Here is a 20,940-nt window from a genome sequence, read left to right on the forward strand (position 1 = left end):
CTGTGATGGCCCTTGGGTGCTCAAGGTCCACAAGTTTTGTTTGGTGATTAAATGTTTGCTACTACAGAAAATGATCTATTTTTAAAAAGTGTGTGTATATGTACACAACAGATTCATGAATATAAATGCTTGGAGAAAGATCTTAGAAATATACACAGAAAAGTAATAATGCTAGAAAAGGAAAGGAAAATAGAAGTTTTACTCAATATATGATTGAATTGTTTGAATATTTACATCAAGAATATATTCATGTCTTACTTATATAATTTTTATTAATTCCAGAACAGTCTCATCAGCAAAGTTAAAACTCAAATTACCTGGATATATCAGGAGTCGGGAGAGTAACATAAAAAAGGGAAGCCAAGAAAAGAGCATGGGAACAAATACAAAGAACAAGCCTCACTGGCAACAAGACTGCTGCTCAGGCAAGATCTCTGAGAAGCATGGGGGTAGCAGGACCCCAAGAGGGCTGAGAGCTACCTCTCAGCAAGATCCCTTCCTGAAATCCCTGCTGAGTGTCCATCCTATTCTTGGAGCCCCCACTATGCCCCACCCTACTGAGTACTCACAAGCCCAGGGCCCACCTGTGCACTATTCAGGGATGAAAATATAGTAAACTTGCTCCCCCTGTCCCAGTCATGCTAAGCAACCACACAGTTAGCACCTTGATCAGTGGTATCACGGTCACCGGAGGGAAGCCACCCCATGCAGGCTTTCCTGCCCCCGCCCACTCCTCTCTACGTCTCTCCTCCCTTAGGGAATGTAGCCAGATCAGCGGGACAATGGGGTCAGTCCTGGGGAGGGGTGGGGGGCGAGGGGGAAGCAGGTCTCTGTTACATCTGTCTGGAGGCCTGGCCTTGGCTTCCAAAGGTGTGGCTTGTGCTGCTAGGGTTTTAAGAGGTTCACCTTGAAGCCAAAGTTGCAAGGAAGAACTCCCTATGAGCCCTGTCACAAGCTGATATGCTGACGAGAGCTACTGGTCTTGTTCCAGGGTGCCCTTGCTGTACACCTGCTTAGAAAAGGGAAATTGGCTGCATCCTTACAGGAGATCCCAATAGGATAGACCAAACTTCCAACTCCAGGAGAAACACCTGGGCCCACCGACCTGGGCCCACCCAGAAGCAAGGCTTCTCCACAGGGAGGCCGCAATTCACCATGGCTGACCCTGAGCCCCATCCCTCCCTAATGTTTCTCAAAGGGTTAGACAGAGTTCCTGTCCTTGGGAAGCCTGGTGGGTGAGCCCCAGTAGCTGTTCACAGCTGCTCAGCACTGTTATACCATGAGAAAAGGAGGGAGCAAGCCCCTTTCTGCTCCGACCCCCAGTACCAAGCCTTTAGACTAAGGCAACAGTCACAGGAAAGGCTCCAGTGCCATGGTGATGGTACGCTCATGGAAGAGAGAATGGGACCAGAGGCCAGGACCCAGCTGGAGAGCAGAAGCAGTTGGGTAGAAAAGAGGAAGCACATTTATGGTCCCAAAGCAAAAAAGGGGACCCCAGAAGCAGGCTTCTGGGAGGAAAGCCTGCTGCTGTGAAAGGCAGCTGCCCATTGGAGTCTGCAGGGATGGGGTGGAGTCAGCCCAAGGCTGCTGGAATATGTTCTCCTCTTCCTGGACAAGCAAAGAATCAGGTCCAGGAGCCATCCACCATTCTTTGGGGCGCATGCCCTGGCAATCACTCTGGTCCACCTAGCCTTCTGTCTCACCTGGATACCAGGTTCTCCAGGGTGTAAGATAGAGTCAAAAGGGCTGCACATGGAAGAGGTTTTAAAGGGGCACTCTGACACACTGGCCAGCAGCAGGGATCCTACAGATGACCCTGTGGGTGGACCATAAGCTTTCCACTTAGTGGAGGAATCTGGTGGAATGACCCTACAGAAGAGTCCTGTGCAGATTGTACAATGTGGCTCCACCTGCACTGTGGATCAGAGCTGATGCTGGCCCCTGGCCCACACTGAGCCTCTCTGAGTCTCTCCCCTGGAGAACTGAAATAGGGGAGGGAAAGGAAAACAGGGAGAGGGATGGGTGAGCTGTGAGGTGCCAAGATTCCCACCAGCCTGTCTGGTGAGAAGCCAGACTCACCAGGCTGCAGAAAGAAGCAGCAGGGAGGAGAAGAAGAGAAGCAGATTTGGGAGGAGAAGATGGTCTCCCTGGTCCTCATCCCTATCTGAGAGCTGACTGTAAACTACGTTTGAGTTCTGAAAGACACAGCTCTGATCTTATAATATGGCCCCCTCATTCTGACTTAAGGCTGTTCAAGTTGGATTATGATATTTCTCACCAGAAGTGTTCTTTGACCATCCGCACTCTGCTCACTTGCTCCTACTGACCTGGGGAGCCCAGGCCTGGGCCTGAGAAGAGGTTCCATCCCCAAACAAAAGACTGTTTAAGGGACTTCCCTGGTGGTCCAGTGGCTAAGACTCCACGCTCACAATGCAGGGGCCCCGGGTTTGATCCCTGGTCAGGGAACTAGATCTCACAAGCCACAACTAAGAGTTCCCATGCTGCAACTAAAAAAAGATCCCACATGCCACAACTAAAGATCCCGCATGCCACAACTAAGACCCGGCACAGCCAAATAAATAAATATATATTTTTAAAAAGACTGTTTAAGATCTCTTATGGATACCAAACAAAATCATCGACATTCCTGTCCTCAAAAAAGTCTTATGTCATTAAGTCCATTGTGGTACAGACTCAAGTTTTCCCAAGAAAAGGGGTCCTGCTAACCCAACATTAAACACTATTTCAGCCAAAGGGGAGAGGTGAGAGGGCAAGTGATGGCCCATATGGAGATGTCTGCTGGGAGTGGGAGGACCAGAGCTGGAGAGTTTGGGGAGCCGTCAGCACGCAGCACCTTTTGCATAGAAGCCTTGGGCAGGCCTAGTGAGAAGAAGAGATTTGGCTGAGGGCTGAGTCCTGGGGACCTCATCAGACAGGGCAAGCAGTGCCACAAAGGAGACCGACAAGTAAACAAGGACATGTTACATAACCAAGAAGGAAGCATGGTCAGGAAGGTCTGAGCCCACAGTGAGGTCTAAGCAGGTAAGGACAAGAACCTGGCCATTAGGCTGTCCCTGGAGCACCGGGAGGTAACAGGGTCAGAGAGAGAGAGAGAGAGACAGACAGAGAGAGAGAGAGAGACAGAGTGTGTGTGTGTGCGTGTGTACGAGCAGCCATCATCTGAGGCTCAGGCCTGTCCAACTACAAAAAGTCTGGCAGGACACCAGCACACTGAGACCCACATGGGGGCACCTAAGAAGTTTTGCTGCTCCTTTCTCTGAACTGTGTGGCTTTGGCTGAGTCCCTCATGCTGACCCAGACTGTGGGATCCAAGTAGGCTGACTATTGCACTTCCTCTGTGAACTCAGAGCCTGCACAGACCCAGATACACAGCAGGATTAATAAATGCTTGTTGAATGAACAAACACTGAACAAAAATAAATAATGAACAAAAATGTTGGACAAAGAAACAGCATTCTCAGAATGAGAACCGTTTGAGAGCAAAGCCTTTCCTGGGGATAAAGCAGGGCCTCTGGAGAAATTAATTTTTCGGGGGAGGGTGTCGGTGGTGCTGTATAGATCCTAGGTGTCTAAACCCACCCCCCAAGGCAGGTCATGGAATAACCACCAGCACCCTTTATCAGAATCACTTATACCGATTCTGATAAAGTGGCCATGGGTCTTATTCCTGAAGGCTGTACACTCCACAAGGTCCTGGAGCTTGTGGGCTTGTTCAGAAGGTACTCCCTGCATCCATGCCAGCACATAAAAAAGGACTGAATGATTTCTGTCCTTGTTCCCAACTGAACCCTGAGGCCTCTGGGGCCTGACACAGAGTGGGTGCTCTACAAGAGTGAGTTGTTTGGAAGAGACTGCAGCAGAGGCCTTGCCCCTAAACTCCATCTAGTGCGGACTGGGCTCTTCTCTTCTGGCCCTGGAGCCTTATACCCCCAAGGCCACCCTGAGATTGTCATCTGCTCCCCACCCCTAGCCCACTCTACCCAGGGGCAGAGAGTGTACCAAGCAGGCCAGTCCTGCACACCGGATGTCTGATCCCTTTACTGGACACATGGAAGTTTCCTCATCCTAAAGCAGCGAGGGAGATTCACTGAACAGAGGCCAGGGTGGGCAGTCCAGGCTCCTCCTCCTGGTCCTGCCCCACCTTGCTATGGGGTTCTTGGAAACGCCCATTACCTCTCTGGCTTCAGTCTTTCCATCCATCAACAGTGATTCTGACCCTCTATTGGCCAGAGCTACACAGAGGAAAAAATACTGTATAAGCAAAATCACTCAATTATTACTAAGTATTGTTACTATCTTTTCAAAAGCTATGTCCATCTTTATCTGAATGTCTTGTTTCTCCTGAGCCACCAGTAGGGACTAAGGAAAAGGAAGCTGAGGGAGCCTGACCAAGGCCCATGTTCCCTGAAAACCTTGCCAGGAGACTCAGCCTTAATTACTCCTGGGGTCACTGCCCCTGCATCACACCAGCCTGAGAGTCCCAGAATAAGGGCTCATACGTGAGTACAGGGAACACAGGCTGGTTTCCAAAAAGGCAAAGCTTCTAGTTTCCTCTTTTTTTCATGCCACTTAAAACAGGTTTTCAGTACCACCGGGAGTGGTATTCCTTGAGCAGCAGTCAAGGTCTTGGCAACTGAAAGGGGCAGTGTTGCCCCCAAGGGTCCCCACCGGGCTCTATGAATTGAGGACAGGGAGGACATTTTTCTTTCTTACACCACACTCAGGGGTGTGGAGGTTCTTACCATTTAGAAAAGGACCTGGTCAAGGGGGAGGGAGGGTAAGGGAGGGAAGGATTGGGAGTTTGGGATTAGCAGAGGCAAATTATTAGATATAGGATGGATAAACAACAAGGTCCTACTGTATAGCCCAGGGAACTATATTCAATATTCTGTGACAAACCATAATGGAAAAGAATATGAAAAAGAATATATTTTTAAAATATTTTTAAAAAATAAAAGGAGCTGCTAGTGTGACAACTGTCCCTGGAGCCCTGGATGTGTTCCCCAGGGTTCCTCATACCTGACTGGGAACCTGGGCAGGGACAGCACAGAGGCCATGTACCTGCTGCCCCTCAGTCTGTGTTTCAGCTCAGGCAATCTAAGGGGTACACCATGCTGGCCAGGGAGATGCCAAGTACCAATGAGAGCAGGGATCCTTGGAGGGGCTCCACCATACACCCTGACAAGGCTGGGGAGTAAAGGGTAGGGTGGGGGCAGACCTGGTCTGTTGGGAGAATCTAGAGCAAGCTGCCCTGTTCTGTCTCTTCCCTTCCTTCCTTTCTTCCACAGGTTCAGCCTGCACCACAGCTCCCTGAAAGCACCCTGGCAGGAAGCCCCTCTCATCCTGGCAGTTAGCACTAAGCACTATCATTTGCAAAAGTGCTTCAGTACAGGAGGGGAGCAGAGAAGAATGCTTGGCCACTGGGAAAGACCTACTCCAGTCCACTGGCTTTGGAGCCAGCTCCGTGTACCACAGCCTGCACCCGGGCCCCAGGGCCCAGAGAAATGTACATCACAGAGTCAAATTATGTTATCTCTACCCCAGATGCCTATGAGCAGATCACTACCCCAGAGCAGCAACCACAGACCTGGAGCTCCCTCCCTCCTGCCCTCTTCCCAATCCCCAAAATCTGCCAAGGGAACCCTCTCCCACACCACAGTCCAGCCTTCCTGGAGTTTCATGAACATAAGTCAGGGTTAAGAAGAAACAGTGATACTCTTCGTACAGTGAGAGGGTGTTCTCTGTGGCTCTGGTGGTTTGGGCTTCAGACCCAACCAGCAATGAATTCTGAGAGCCTGTGGGATGGGCCGGAACTTTCAAGTAAACTCTCTGGTCTGAGGCTCAAATTCTGTATCTATTTTAGCAGTTGTGTGTGAAGATGAGAAGGATGGACCACAGTGGGCTTTCTGAGCATCTCCCAATGAGTGAGTCAGAGCTCCCAGCGGGCAGAGACCATACCTTCAATCAAGTTTAACTCAAAGATTCTCTGTAGTAGGAAACAGGGATGCTAATCTACCTGTTCACCTTTATATCCTCAGCCCTGGGCAGGAACCAGGCACCAGTTGGCATTTAATGCCAGGCCTCTTGTGAATGCTTTCATTTCTGGCACTTCATTTGATAAAATAAATGCTTGTTGAGTTGAACATACTTGACTTGCCCTCTTAGAACTCCAGTATGGCCTCAAGTTATTCCTCTTCCTTATTTCTTTCTCAGAGTGCTTGTAGGAACCAGGTGGCATCAATATTAAAGCATTTGCGGGCCTCCCTGGTGGCGCAGTGGTTGAGAGTCCGCCTGCCGATGCAGGGGATACGGGTTCATGCCCCGGTCTGGGAGGATCCCATGTGCCGCGGAGCGGCTGGGCCCGTGAGCCATGGCCGCTGGGCCTGCGCATCCGGAGCCTGTGCTCCGCAACGGGAGAGGCCACAACAGTGAGAGGCCCGCATACCGCAAAAAGAAAAAAAAAAAAAAAAATTAAAGCATTTGCAGGTGAAGTGCTACTTTATGTTTTTAGCCGGGACTAGAATACCCAGTTGCCAACCTAACATCTCACTTGGATGCCTCTAAAACACAAGTTGTCCAGGAAAAAACTCCTGATCTTAGACCCCATCCTTGTTGCCCCCAGTGTGCACCAGATGCTCAGGTCAAAACTCAGGAGTCCTCCTGACTCCTTTCTTTTTCTAACCTTTCACAGCCAACCCTTCAGCCATCCTGCTGACTCTACATCCAGAATATATTCAGAAGTTGAGCACTTTTCAGCACTCTCACCCCTCCCCACTCCCCATCACCCCCTCCTCATTCTCGTCCAGTGACCATCCTCTCACACCTGAATACTGTTCAAGCCCCTCACTAGCTCCCAGCTTCTGCCCTTGCCCCTCAGGCTTGGCAACACATAGCAAAATGTGCATTCACCATTTTGTTTCCGCATCCAACAGGAAACTATCCTACAGATACAGTGGAAAAAACACAAAATATCCCATAGATACACTGGTAAAAATACAAAATGACACAGATACTAGGTTCCTCACTGTGGTGCTATTTGTAAGAGCAAAAGACTGGACACAGGTTGATGTCCAAGGGAAAACCATAGCATGTGCACATGATAGAGCAGTGCCCAGATGCAAAAAGGAATCAGGAGAATTTCTATATTCTGCTATGAGGAGATCTTCAGGATATATTAAGTGAAAAAAAGGCAAAGTATAGAATAGTGTTTAGAATCTGTTACCTTTTATATAAAAAGAAAGGTAAATAAATGTATATTTTTCCTCATATTTTCAAAAAGAAACAATGGAAAAATCTGATAAAAATGGTTTCTTATCAGGGAAGGCAGAGAACAAAGTGGAAGGCAACAAGATGGAACTAGCCTTCTCTCAATACACCTTGTTTTATTTGGAATCACATGAAAGTTTTACATAATTTTAAGAAAATTAAATGGTAAAGAAAAAATATGGTAGATGGCATTGTTCTCCATTCTTTACCTTCCGTGGATTTCTGCCCTTTACCATGTGACTTTGCAATTCCTCCCACTAGAGGTGCAGTATATTTTCCCAGCTGCAGTAGACTCTATTTTTGAAAATAATCTCAGCGAAATTTCCAGTCTCATATGCTCTTTTTTTTTTGGCCAAGCTACACAGCACGCGGGATCTTAGTTCCCCAACCAGGGATCAAACCCACGCCCCCTGCAGTTCTAACCACTGGACCACCAGCTAATTCCCTCGTATGATCTTTTTTAAAAAATTCATTTATTTTTATATTTTGGCTGTGTTGGGTCTTCGTTGCTGCGCACAGGCTTCCTCTAGTTGAGGCAAGGGGGGGCTACTCTTCGTTGCAGTGTGCAGACTTCTCATTGCAGTGGCTTCTCTTGTTGTGGAGCACGGGCTCTAGGCACATGGGCTTCAGTAGTTGCGGCATGTAGACTCAGTAGTTGTGGCTTGTAGGCTGCAGAGCGCAGGCTCAGTAGTTGGGGCGCACGGGCTTAGTTGCTCCACAGCATGTGGAATCTTCCCGGACCAGGGCTCAAACCCACGTCCCCTGCATTGGCAGGCGGATTCTTAACCACCGTGCCACCACGGAAGCCCTCATATGCTCTTATAGAACCTGGACACTCCCAATCAAGAGATGGAGTCTGCCTCCTCCTCTCAAACCTGGGCAGGACTTTGTGACTGCCCCAATGAATGGAGTGTGGCGGAAGTAACAATTCACATCTTTTGAGATTAGGTAATAAAGGCAGCACAGTCTCCACCTGACTTCCTTTCTCAGGACACCCTTGGAACCCAGTAACCATGTTGTGAGGAAGCTCAATCTAGTCCACATGGAGAAGCACTGAGGCCCTCCCAGCTAATAGCCAGCATCAGCTGTAAGACATGTAAATGACGACGACATGTCAAATGATTCCAGTCCCCAGCCTTCAAGTCTTCCAGCTGAAGCTCCAGACATTGTGAAGCAAAAATAAGCCATCCCACTGTGCCCTGCCTGAATTCCTGACCTACAGAATCTAATAAGCAAAGTAATGGATGTTTTATACCACTGAGTTTTGGGGTAATTTGTAGCCATAGTAACTACAGTACCACACCTTGATTTTGGGCTTAACTAAAAATTGCTTTGACTAAAGAAATGTTAGAAGATGTGTCATTTCAAGCAGAGGCTTGAAATTGTGTGTGGTTAGGTATGCCCTCTTGTGCATCTGTCACCACCATGGGAAGAACATGCCCTGGCTAGCCTGCTGTCTGAGGAGGATGAGAGACACGTGGAGCAGACCTGGACTCACCTGCAGCTTGAAGCCCAGCCTAGATCAATGAATTCTAGCCAGCATGCAGATGCATGAGTGAGAATTAAAAATTGCTGTTTGAAGCCACTGAGTTTTGGTTGACTTACTGTGCAGTATGACAGTGGCAACAGGTAAGTGATCAAAAAGTAATCCTTACAAACTGAACACAAACTGGAAAAAAAAACAAACCTTAATTGTACAGCCTCTTAGTAGCATAACCACACAGAGAAGAATCATTTCTAATAACTCTAAAACACAGAACTTTGGGACTTCCCTGGTGGTCCAGTGGTTGAGACTCCACGCTCCCAATGCAGGGAGTCCGGGTTCGATCCCTGGTCAGGGAACTAGATCCCGCATGCTGCAACTAAAAGATACCACACTCAGAAACGAAGATCCCGCGTGCTGCAACTAAGACCTGATGCAGCCAAATAAATATTTTAAAATAAATAAATAAAACACAGAACTTTGACTACACATTCCTGAAAATATATAAACTAAGGACAAAAGAAACTACAAGCAAATTTTAAACTACATTCATTAGTATTAGTAGTAAAAATAGCTATCATTATTTTGAAATAAGTACACGTATATACATTACATATATATAATAGTCTATATATATGCAAGGTTTGTATGGATTCTGATTTGAACTCTCAAAAGTCATTTTTGGAAATCACATTTTTCTCTGAACTCCTCCATACATACATAAATAAAAATCTGTGTTTTCTCTTGCTAAAAGAATTTTTTTAATTAAAAAAAATTTTAAATAAGAAGTCATTTTTGAGATAATCAAGGAAAATTGAACATGGACTAGGTATTAGGTTATATTAAGAAATTACAGGGAAGATCCCACATGCCGTGGAGCAACTAAGCCCGTGCGCCACAACTACTGAGCCTGCGCTCTAGAGCCCGCGAGTCACAACTACTGAAGCCCATGCACCCGGAGCCTGTGCTCCACAAGAGAAGCCACTGCAATGAGAAGCCCACACACTGCAACAACGAGTAGGCCCCGCTCGCCGCAACTAGAGAAAGCCCGCACGCAGCAACAAAGATCCAACACAGCCATAAATAAATAAATAAATACATAAATACATAAATAAATAAAGTTGAAAAAAAATTACAGTTAACTTTGTTGGCTGTGATAATGTCATTGGATTAAAGTTAAAATATCTTTTAACTATGAGAGGTACATCCTAAAGTATTTATGAGTGAAATGATATGTTAGGATTTTGACTGAAAATAATCCAGCCAAAAAAAAAAAATTGGAGGAGTATAGATGAAACAAGTTGGCAAAACACTGATCGTTGTTGAAGCTGGGTGATGGGGTCACAGGAGGGAGTTCACCATACCATCTTCTCTCCTTTTATGTGTGTTTGAAACTTTCATCTGCAGAGCACTTGCTGCCCCTAGGGACATCTAACCTACAGAGCCAAAGGCCAGCGCACCCCAGAGAGGCCAGCATGACCTGGCCAACCAGGGAAGGACAAGCCTGCACAGGGGCTGCCACGGCTAAGATGCAAGCAGTGGCTGACTCTCCAATCCAGCCCTGTCTCTGCCACTGTCCTCAGCTGGCACCACTCCAAACCCAAGCTAGCAAGGCTGTGGCCTCTAAAACCCAACACTGGCCACTCAAGATCAGATAAAGGGGTTTGGAAAGTGGGCTCACAGGGCCATAGGAAAGGGACAAGTTCACATAGCATGATTACTGAAACAATCACACTGCCTTAGTTATTACCCCAGTTCAATGGACAGAGTCAGGATCCAAAAGGGTCTCACTAGGTTGGAAGGGATCTCTAAGTACAATCAGAGATGTCATGGCAGGGACCCATGCAGAACCCCCAAAGATTCACACTCAGGTCACACAAGCCCAGGATGGAGGGAACCCAGCCTTCATGCTGAGATGCCCAGCATGAGGCTGGACAACTGTGGGGTGCAGTGCCAGACAGTGCTCAGAAAGGTGTAGGATGGTGTTCTCAGGCTACATGAGCCAAGGCCCCTCATCCTTCAGACTGTGTCACTCACAGTCCATGTGACATGCTGAGCCCTGAGCCCTGTTCTCTGAGCCTTCCTGTCCTCAGGATCTGACAGTCTTGGGCAGGACAGCCCAGGTCAGCAAGGGTCCCAGAGTCACATTCCAGCCACAGGAGCTGGAGAAGCCTAGAGAGAAGACCGGGGTTGAGGAGGTGAGAGCACAGTGAGCTCCTGCCAAACCTGTGAGCGGATAAGTCAGCCGGCCCAGAGGGCAGAGCCAGGACCCAGAGACAGGAGGTATAAGGAGACACACAAAGGGAAAGAAGAACTTTCCAACAGTGGAATCATCTGCCTGGGAGGGACCAGAGGCCACGGACCACTGGGGTATTCACACCAAGGCAGAGCTCCTGCCTTCAAGGAATATGGAAGCAGCCATTCCGATATCCATTTGGTGTTGGATTAGATGCTCAAAATAAAAGGAGGACAGAGCAAACATATCACGTGCTGAAGCTAAACCACGCTCCTGAAGGACATGGCCTCACGTGCCAGACCTTGACATTGGAGGAGACCTGGCCTGAGCCCACAGAACCCACGGAGCTACAGGAGAAACTGCAGCGAGTACCACATCCATCTCCTCACTCTACAAGTGAAGGAAGCTGTACAACTGCCAACTGGAGGGGGCAGAACTCAAGTCTCTTTCAGGCCAGCCCTTTCCATGCCCCACCTCCCCCACCACGAAGTGTTTGCCAACTCTGGCTCCCCTAGAAATCGTGAGCACACTGGCTGCTGCCAGAGCACCTGTGGGATACGGATGGGACAACACTCAGGAGATAAGCAGTCGAGCACGGCTGGGAAAACGGATCCTGCAGCAGGCTCTGCAGGTCCAGGTGGGAGCCTTGCTGGCTGGCCAGCCAACCCAGTAGAAGGATGCCAAGATCTTTTCAAGAGCCCGTGTTTACCAGGAGCAACCAATTGGCAAGGCAGCAGCCAGTCCCTCTCCTGGCTCCAGGCTTGATTGTGAGGTCATTTTGTCCACTCCGGAAGATCTCTGGGGCACAATGGAAGAGCAATCCTCTTCATTTAAAGCTCTTCTAATTAACCTAAAGGCTGCACGTTGTACTTGTTTTCTCTCCTCTGTGAAGCTGAACAGTGGGAAGCATCCCCCTTCCTTTTCAATCATCTCACAGAAATAAGCTGTCAGAGGTGGAGGGGACTTTGGAGATTATTTAGTTAAATTTCTCATTTTACAGATGGAAAAAAACTGAGGACCTACCCAACACGTACAGCCAGTTTCAGGCAACATCGGGACTGATTAAAACCTGAGTTTCTGACCCCCACCCAGGATGCTTCTACCATTCTTCATCCCCCACCCCACCCTACCCTGTCCTTTGCTCAAATGTCCTACTTCCAGATCCTTTTCCTGTCCTCAAGGCCCTCCCATCCTCTTGCTAAATTTTCCATCTTCTGAGAGCAGGAGGCAGGGAAGTGACGTGGTGCTCCAGCTGTGCTCAGTGTATGGCATTTGGGTTTGCTAAAGTCAGCTAGCTGGCTGTTCTTCTGAATCTCTCATGTTAGACCTTTGGAGCTCCCAACAGAGTAAGTTAGTGCTGTGAATGTGTTTTGTAAGCTGTTGAACACCATACAAATATGTGCTCTACTATTTTAGAAGATGAAATAATACAAACCCTTTTAATCGTGTGCTCATTTCTCTTACCTCTGTGAGACAAAGAGAAGGTAGGAGCAAACTCTAATTTAAGGAAGTTGAGGGTAAAGATCTGAACTAAAGTCTCTCTTTCTCTCCTATCACGCTGTGAGCCCTTTTGAGGGCAGAGCCCATATCCTGCGCCTTCCTTTGTTCCTCACATTTCACCCGGGGACAGGCATCCAGTAGCTGCTCAGCAAAGGGTTTCCTGAATACGTGGCTGAACATCACTTTAAAGTCCTCCCACTTCTAAGTAGAATTTAACTGTAGAAATCCCTCATAACTGCTCCCATATACAAAAAGTGCAGACGATCCTTATTACCTACCAGCACACACGAACGTATCCAATGTATGGATGCGACTACCAGGAAATTTCCTTACCTCTCCTTTCCTCCTAAGCACCCAAGTGTCTTACTGGTTCTTCCAGCATCCCTGGCGGGGGGGCAGGCTCATCCCCCTCCCTGGGCCTGGGGCACTGGAGAGCTTGGGCTCCTCTGGGTACAGGGGCAGTCCCAGATGGGACCAGGTTGGGTGATCCTTGTGTGAGCTCCTAGACAAGCTGCTGAGGCTCTTTGATCTCCTCAGTGGTTGGGACCAAGTCCTTCCACTACTCCTTAGGGAAAATCTCTTCCTCACCTTTAGCCCTGACAGCAGTCCCACCACTTCAGAAGCAGCCAGGCCTCTCCAAAGAAATCTGGATTTGATCTCAAGGGTGACCTAAAGTTCTCTGGAGGCTCCCAATATGCCTCCATGTGACTCTCCTGTTAGAAAGAAGTGGAGATACCACGTAAGAGGTCTCTGCTAGAGCAAGGCTCTCTTAACCCTAGATGCCCCGAAGAGCAAAGTACAGGAAGGAGAGATCAAAGCAGCCCTGAGACCAGCCTGGGCACCCAAGGTTTAGCACAGATCAATCAGGGAGCATGCTCGCTTCTCCATCCTACAGGCACAGCTGACCAGAACCTGAAGTATAAGACACATGCACTGAGAGAATGCCAGAAAGGCACAGGTCCCCACCAGAGGTCCAATCCACGGTGGGGGTGGGACACCAGAATTCATCTCCCTTACCATAGGCCTGGGTCCTAATTCATTCCCCAGCTACAATCAGCTTCCACCACTACACTGGTGAATGGAGATGGCAGAAGGCCCTACAGGAAAGGAACCTGCGCAAGTCCTACGAATGCAGTACCAAGACCAGCATAACATGCCCCTGGCACCAACTGAGATAGGAGTCCCCACAGCTGGATTGTCCACCAAGTCCCAGCTTACTAGGAGGGCCTCAAGTCCTAAAGTGACACTTGGCCCTTGCTGCTGGCAGGTAGGTCTCAGCCACCATTTCACCATTTTAAAAAGTGAGTCCCTGGGAAGGAAGGATGAATAAGGCCAGGACAGATGGGGCCTGCAGGAGCTGTATGGCCAGGCAGGTGGAGTGAGGAATAAATGTGTGTAAAACACCTAGAGGAATGACTATGGTGGAACAGGCACCCAGCAATGGTAGTGATAACTATTACGACAGCTTTGCCAACCTGTCTCCACAGTCAGCACCAACTGATTGCGTATGGTCCACAGGCTCCAGGTACAGATTCTCCCCAAGTAGCCCACACATAGCAAGGTCTGTCCCTCCCCACATCCATCACAGACTAGGGGAAGGGGCCCCATTCAAATGTGCAGGACCTATGAAAAGGGGGAGGATTTACTGAAGCCCCAAATCCTCTCTCCTAGCAGCCTGCTACTTACATATACAGGGAAGGCTCCCCCTGTTATGCTGGAGTGAAAAGGTGTGATCCAGGACTCTGAAAGCTTTGACTTCTTAAACTCAGAGCCAAACCTACTCAGTGGAAGGAGAACTTTAGAAAAAGAACAGAAAAGTGGCCCACTGTGTTGTTCTTTGGTTCCCAAACTAGTCCAAAGTCTAGATCTACTTTCAACAAACTCTCGGTCCCTTCACATCTGAAGCCCTCAACGAACTCTTTCTTAAAAAGCTAGAATTTCTTGGCCAAAAAGAGAAATGTGATTCTGAATGGCTTCTAGATGTAATTCCCAGTTTTCAGGAAAAAAAAGGGAGAGAAGAACATCTTAAATGACACCACAAGGATACAATCAGCATAATCCAGAATATGAGAAACCACAGGACAAATAACACAGCCAATCGTAAATTGCAACGGGGAAAAAAGGAGAAGGAACATATAGATTTAAAGAAACTGAAGAGATGTATCAGACAAATGCAATATGTAGACCCTGTTTAGTTCACAGTTCAAACAAACCAATTGTAAAAATAAATTAATAAGATAATCAAAAAAATTGAACCCTGACAGGATATTTGCTGAGATTAAGAAGAGAATGTTAGCTGTTTAGATGTGATCATGGTGCTGTGGTAATGTTTTTACAAATCCCTTATTTCTTAGAAATAGACACTAAAATATTGATGATGAAACGTTGGGATATCTCGAAGATGGGGGTGGAAGTGAGGGAGACAGATAAACTTAACCAGCCATGAGCTGATGATGGTGGTGGCTGGGCAATGGGAACATGGGAGCTCATTAACTTATTCTCTCTACTTTTATGTATGTATGTTTGAAATTTTCCATAATAAAAAGTTTTTTTTAAATAAAATAGACTTCCTCCCCTTAATGCACCCATAACTTTTTTTTTTGTATCTGCAGCATCTTATCAGTCTTACTAATGCTAGGAACAGCTATATTATCAAAACTGTCCCTCTCTCCCTGGCAAGAAATGCAAAAATGGTTGCCCCCTTTGGGTGAGCTTTTGACATCATCACCATTCAGATGTTAGGTCACTTAAGCGCAAACTCCATGACATGCCCTCCATGAGAATCCAATGGCCTCACATGATCTCTAAATAATAAAGGATCATTATTTCCAAACCTAACAATTGTATCCTTTCATTTTAGCCTTACAAATTAATCCCAGATTTTTCTAGAGCCTGACTGATAGATGACATAGTATAACAAGTCTGGCTAATCCCAAACCAGCGATACTATGCCTGACAAATCCATTCATTCATTCATTTTTTTGTTTTTTGTGGTACATGGGCCTCTCACTGTTGTGGCCTCTCCCGCCGTGGAGCACAGGCTCCAGACGCGCAGGCTCAGTGGCCATGGCTCACGGGCCCAGCCGCTCCGCGACATGTGGGATCGTCCCAGACCGGGGCACGAACCCGCGTCCCCTGCATCGGCAGGCGGACTCCCAACCACTGCGCCACCAGGGAAGCCCCATTCATTCATTTTTGAGATATAATTATGGCAAACCCATCTTGAGAAAGGAACTCTGGGTATGGTTCTCAGAGCAGCTTCAACCACCTTCCAGCAAATGCCCAGGCTCTCTGTGCCCAGCTGCCTTTGGCTCAAGATGTCTCCCTGGACTGGAAGTGAGTGAGAGCTCAGCACTGATCACCAATTTCAATGGGGTAACGAGCGGGAGGCGCCTTACCTGGTTTGCCCCAGCTTTCCACACCCCTGCACTCGGCCCCAATCTCTGCTCACTGTCCCTGCCTGTGTAAACCACGCTCCTCATGTCATTTCTCTCTCTCTCCACCTCTCAGATCCCCATCATTCTCCCAAGGAGCCTTGGGATTCTCCTTCTTTTGAAGCCTGGCTCTGTCTCTCCACTCTTCTCACTTGACAACCCTTCTATAAGCACTACCTATTTGACACTTCTCAGACACTGAGCTGCCTACAGTGTCACTCCTAGGAACCTTCCGTGACTTTGTTCTCTGAGAGCTCTTCAAGAGCTATTTGACCAACCAGACTGTGAGGTGCTATAGGACAGGGGAGCATCATATATTCTTCCAGACCTCCACAAAGTCCAGCACAGTGCTTGCTCTTGATACCAGTAAATATACCTTGGTTGATTGACTAAAGATCAATTTGCAAATGTCAAAGTTCTGCAAGTCCACAGAGCTGGTGTAGATTAAACAGGCCACCACTGGTCTACGTGGCTTCTTTGTGCAATTTTTTTAAAAGGTGCTTTCTGGAGTACTCATAAAATTTCTCTTGAACTGGTGATGTGTGTACAAGTAAAATCCCATCAACTTGGGACCTTCACTGTACATCAGGCATTCCACCATAAAAATAAGTGAATGAATGAATAAGTGAAAGGTGCCCCTTCCTGTAGGAAGATGTAGCCCATACCACAGCATATAGCTTGGAGCCTGAGATAGAGTTCAGCCTTCCCTGACCTGGCACTCCTTGGGAACGGCACAACGTATATAACTGCACATGTGACCCTGAGACCAGAAGCAGAGAGCCCTGCCTTGAGAGACTCTCTGATGCCCAAAGTGCCATATCATCCAAACAGGTTAAGAAGCAGCACTATGGGTGTGGTGGCACTGCTACTCACAGGATTCTAGTCAAGCTCTTCAGCCACAGATGCTGGAGCCGCCCCCTCGCAGAACCCAAGTCAGCTCAGTATGAGGATGGAAAGACTAATTCAACCTGGGGTGACAAGGGGTAATACAGCAACAGGAAAGAGACAGGAATCAACTCCCCCAGGACCTCAGTTCCATTCCCTTTTGGGATTAGTAAAATGATCTCCCCCTTACCTGACCCTCCACCTACCTCTATTCACAATATAATTCCCCCAAATTCACAAGCTGGCTTGAAACTATGCCAATGCCTTTCCTGAATGCCCAGAAGCACATGCCACAGTGCTTTTTCTCCATCAATGGGCCAATCTGTTCAGCAGCATCTCAGAACAGAACATGCTAAATTTGGCATCAGGTACCTGAGACGCTCTGGTAAGAGGAAGTAGAAGCCATTCTGATGCTGAAGGAGAGACGTATCATGGAGATGCAGCTCAGCTGAGATGCTCTGACAAGCAAATATCAGCTGGAAGAGTAAATGCCATCTCCTAAGGGGCCCCAATTCAGAGCTTTGGTGACAAATAGCCAGCTCACCCCCTGAGCCTGACAGCTGTAGGACCTTAGCTCCACAGGTCCATATGTGTGCCTTGCCCACAGCCAGGAGTGAGATATGTGACTGCTAAATCCAGCAGGAGCCCATGGTTCCCTAACCCACAGTAGTTCATGGGTCTGCCCTGTAGCAGAACACATAGACAGGGTAGAAATGAAATACTGAAAAGGAATATGAATAGACACTAGCCTCTTCCTGTGTCTTTAAGCTACCCAAGTCCTTCCAAATTTTCATATGCTTGGCTCTGCAACATTAGATAAACTACAAGCAGAGTAGCCTGTTTGGTTATCAGAAGAGAAATGTCAAATTTTCCATATAGAGAACTCCTAACAACAATGTGTTTTTCCACTCAGCCGTAGATGCTTTCCTTTGGAAGGAGAGCTCTAAAGCCTGAGTGAGCCTTCCGCCAAGCTAAAACTCAAACAGCAGCTCAACACGCAGCAAAATGGACAGTATTTGCAGTGCTAAGAACTGTGTGCTATCCAACTGCATTACCATAATAGCTAATGTAAAATGGGCAAATCCCTCCTCTAAAAGGGATGGTCACAGGCTGGCCTGTCTGTGGCAGGTTTCAGGCTACTAAGAGCCTTTCATTATTGTTAATTGTCTAAGAAACAACTTCTGAGAAAATAAGCACATGAGAGGCACAGTTGGGCAGCTAAAGAATCAAAAATTATGCTCCCTCACAGTTTATGTGCTCCCACACAGAGAAGCCAAGGCAACAGTATCAGCAGACTCACATGGATCCAGAAGCACTCCCCAGTTTTGCTACTCCCCAGGTCTATTTGGTGTAAAGATAATGCCTTTCATTTTACCTTGTTGTCTCTTGGTAGCTTTCCTGAGTTTTCAGTCTACTGATTTATTATATATTGGCATTTCCTTCCACTGCATTTACTGCCACTTGATTGTTTATAGGACCTCGGGATGCATTTTAAACAAGCTGGTTTCACAGTATTTGATCAGATATGTTCTGTTTAAAACATTCCACTGATTTGAGGTGGTAATCTAAATCATAAGACGAGAGAACATATTTGGTTCTAGATGATTCAACTGCATTTTTGCTTCACCCCAAAGTGTTTCACTAAACCATTGTGAAAGCACATGACCCTGTTAGTATTTATGAGCCTAAATAAGTACCTTTTGGTGTCCAGCGGCATTTTCCCTTCCTCCAAAGATGATTTTAGCCACTAAATGCCTGAGGAAAGTGCATGACCAAGTTCATGGTTCAACTATTTCCACATCTTTCTGTTCCTCGCAGTGACACTTATCTTCCCTGACAGCCACTCCCATTGTGCTCTTTCCTTGGCCCAACACAATGGACACATGCAGACTCCAGCAGACAGGGAGGACGCTTTCCGTCCCATTGCTCCCCAGTGCAGAGGGACCTGGCAGAGGTTACATAAGCCCCTCCTTAGCCCGGCATTGGGGAGGAAGCGAATTTGGGGTTCGTGATGGAGTCACGGTCTGCAGGCCCGGACTGACCCTCCGTTCACCATTCTGCTTTATTAAGGCAGGGCGGCTGTAAAGGGAGGGTCGCTTCCCGCGACCACCCGCTCATGCCAAACCAGCTGGGTTCTAAGTGTGGCCGGACGTCCGACCTCGCTGTCCAGACTAGACCGCAGGGTCGTGGGCCCCGGCCCCGGCCTCGGCCTCAGGCTACAGATCCCCGCCCCCCGGGCGCCGCCGTGTCCCGCACTTACGTGCCCGGGCCGGCACCGGGCCCGGGGCTTGGACCGGGTGGTCCGGCGGTTGCCCGCGCCCCGCCTGACGCCGGGAGCTGTCCTCCACCAGCCGGTGCTGAAGGCGGCTTCCCTGCGCCGGGGCCGGGGCCGGAGCCCCCGGGCGGCAGCGGCCCGTCGCCAGCGCCGCCCTCCAGGCTGGCCTCGTTGCCCATGGCGGGCGGGCGGGGTCGGGGTCGCACTGGGCCCGGGCCGGCGGTTCCCGGGCTGCTGCTCACACACTCCGTGCCCCCGCCGCCGCCGCCGCCGCCGCCGCCGCCGCCGCCATCATCTCCCAGCTCTGCTCGCGCCGCCGCCTGCCGCTGCGCATGCGCGGCCCGGGTGCCCCTTCCCTGCGCACGACGCCCCCCACGCGTGCGCGCGCTCCCGCCAGCCCGTGAGGCCTCTAGTACACGAGCCAGAAGCGGGGTCGCAGGGAAACAGCCGCCGGCGCCAGCGCATGCGCCGTCTGAGGCCGACGCGAACAGCGAGTGCTACCAGGAGCCTAAGGGCGGTTGGTGGCAGCTTCCCACCCAACCAGGATTGGAGGGACACAGATCACGAGAAGGGGCCGTGGGGGCGTCGCGCCGTGCCCTGCCCTGGAGTCAGTGGCGCTTTCTGACTCGGAGAACTTGGGAGTGGGAGCCCTCATTTGGGTAACTTCAGTGTCCCACCTGGCAGACTTTGTGGGAACAGGCCTCAGAGAGGGGACACCGAGTGTGTCATTAAAGGATGTTTAGGAGTTGGAAACGCAAATAAACAAGAGTGTTAAGAGGCACAATGTCATGGAAGGACGGAGATAAAGGATGCTGGGTGATGGGGCTGGTTATGAGGGTCTCAAAGGCTAGCTGTGGGGTGAAGACTTTATCCAGATGGTGCAATGGGAACCATCTGGGATTCACTCTGAGGCCTGGTCCCGCGGGACAGGAGTCTCAGGAAGTGTCCCTGGGAAAGGTAGAGGGTGTGTCAGGGCTGCCCTGAAGCCAGATGGAAGGATGCCTCAGCAGGCCCTGGGACAGTGACCTTGGAGATTGGGAAGAGGAATTGATATTTCTTAGAGGCTTTGAGCTGCGGTTCCCAGGGACTGTTCCCAGATGAGGGGCTGCAGGCTGCCTCTGCATTAACCATTACCTCACTTTCACAGACTTAAGTGTTTGCATACTACTCTGCCTCCTGGCTTCTCACACAAACCTGTGCTTTCCTGAGGGACAATATTTCTTAGAAGATCCAGACTATATTCCAAACTATTCCTGGATTCATAAATCATGGCTGTGTAGAAGAACTTGAGTAAATTTGGACCCATTTTACAAACCCATTTAATTCTCCTGATGATGAATATATCAAAAGGGATGTCAGCAGTTCTAACCTGACCTGGACTAATCCAGGGATCCCAATGAACACTGATAACCAGGCTGATGGACAGATCTTGGCTGGGCCTTCCCATACACTCTGATCTGCTCCCCCCCAACCTCTGGGATGGAGTTTCCATGAAGCCTGGATCGCTGACTTGACTACCTGACTCTGACTGCATGGGATGATGAGAGCCTCTCTGCCTATGTTATGATGGTCTTCACTATGTTTCAATCATCTTTGTGTCTGGTGACTACGTGTGCACATCTAGGCTCCACAAGGATCCACACCTCACTCCTGCCACTTTCCAAATGGGGCCTTGGCAACTGACTTAGGCTCACCAAGCCTCCATTTCCTAGCCTGCAAAGTTATAATAATACTGGCCCTTCTAACATGGGGGATTATAAGAGTGGAGTGGCTGATACAAATAAAACAACAAGTGCCCAGCATACACATGACCAACTTTATTATTAGTTGTCCCTCTGGT

At 48.7% G+C, this 20,940-nt stretch overlaps 1 protein-coding gene across 1 annotated transcript in view; it reads right to left on the reverse strand.

Annotated features, from left to right (window-relative positions):
• BSN (bassoon presynaptic cytomatrix protein) overlaps positions 1 to 19,279 on the reverse strand; it is a gene marked incomplete at both ends in the record, with an annotated part of 84,917 nt that extends 65,638 nt beyond the window's left edge. Inside the window, one exon of the mRNA XM_082639078.1 lies at positions 19,086 to 19,279. Coding sequence (XP_082495204.1) covers positions 19,086 to 19,279 — 194 coding nt within the window. The remainder of the gene's footprint in view (positions 1 to 19,085) is intronic.
• Positions 19,280 to 20,940: the final 1,661 nt, after the last annotated feature.

Source organism: Mesoplodon mirus (genome assembly GCF_964341445.2).
Source record: "Mesoplodon mirus genome assembly, chromosome: 12".
Lineage (NCBI taxonomy): Eukaryota > Metazoa > Chordata > Mammalia > Artiodactyla > Ziphiidae > Mesoplodon > Mesoplodon mirus.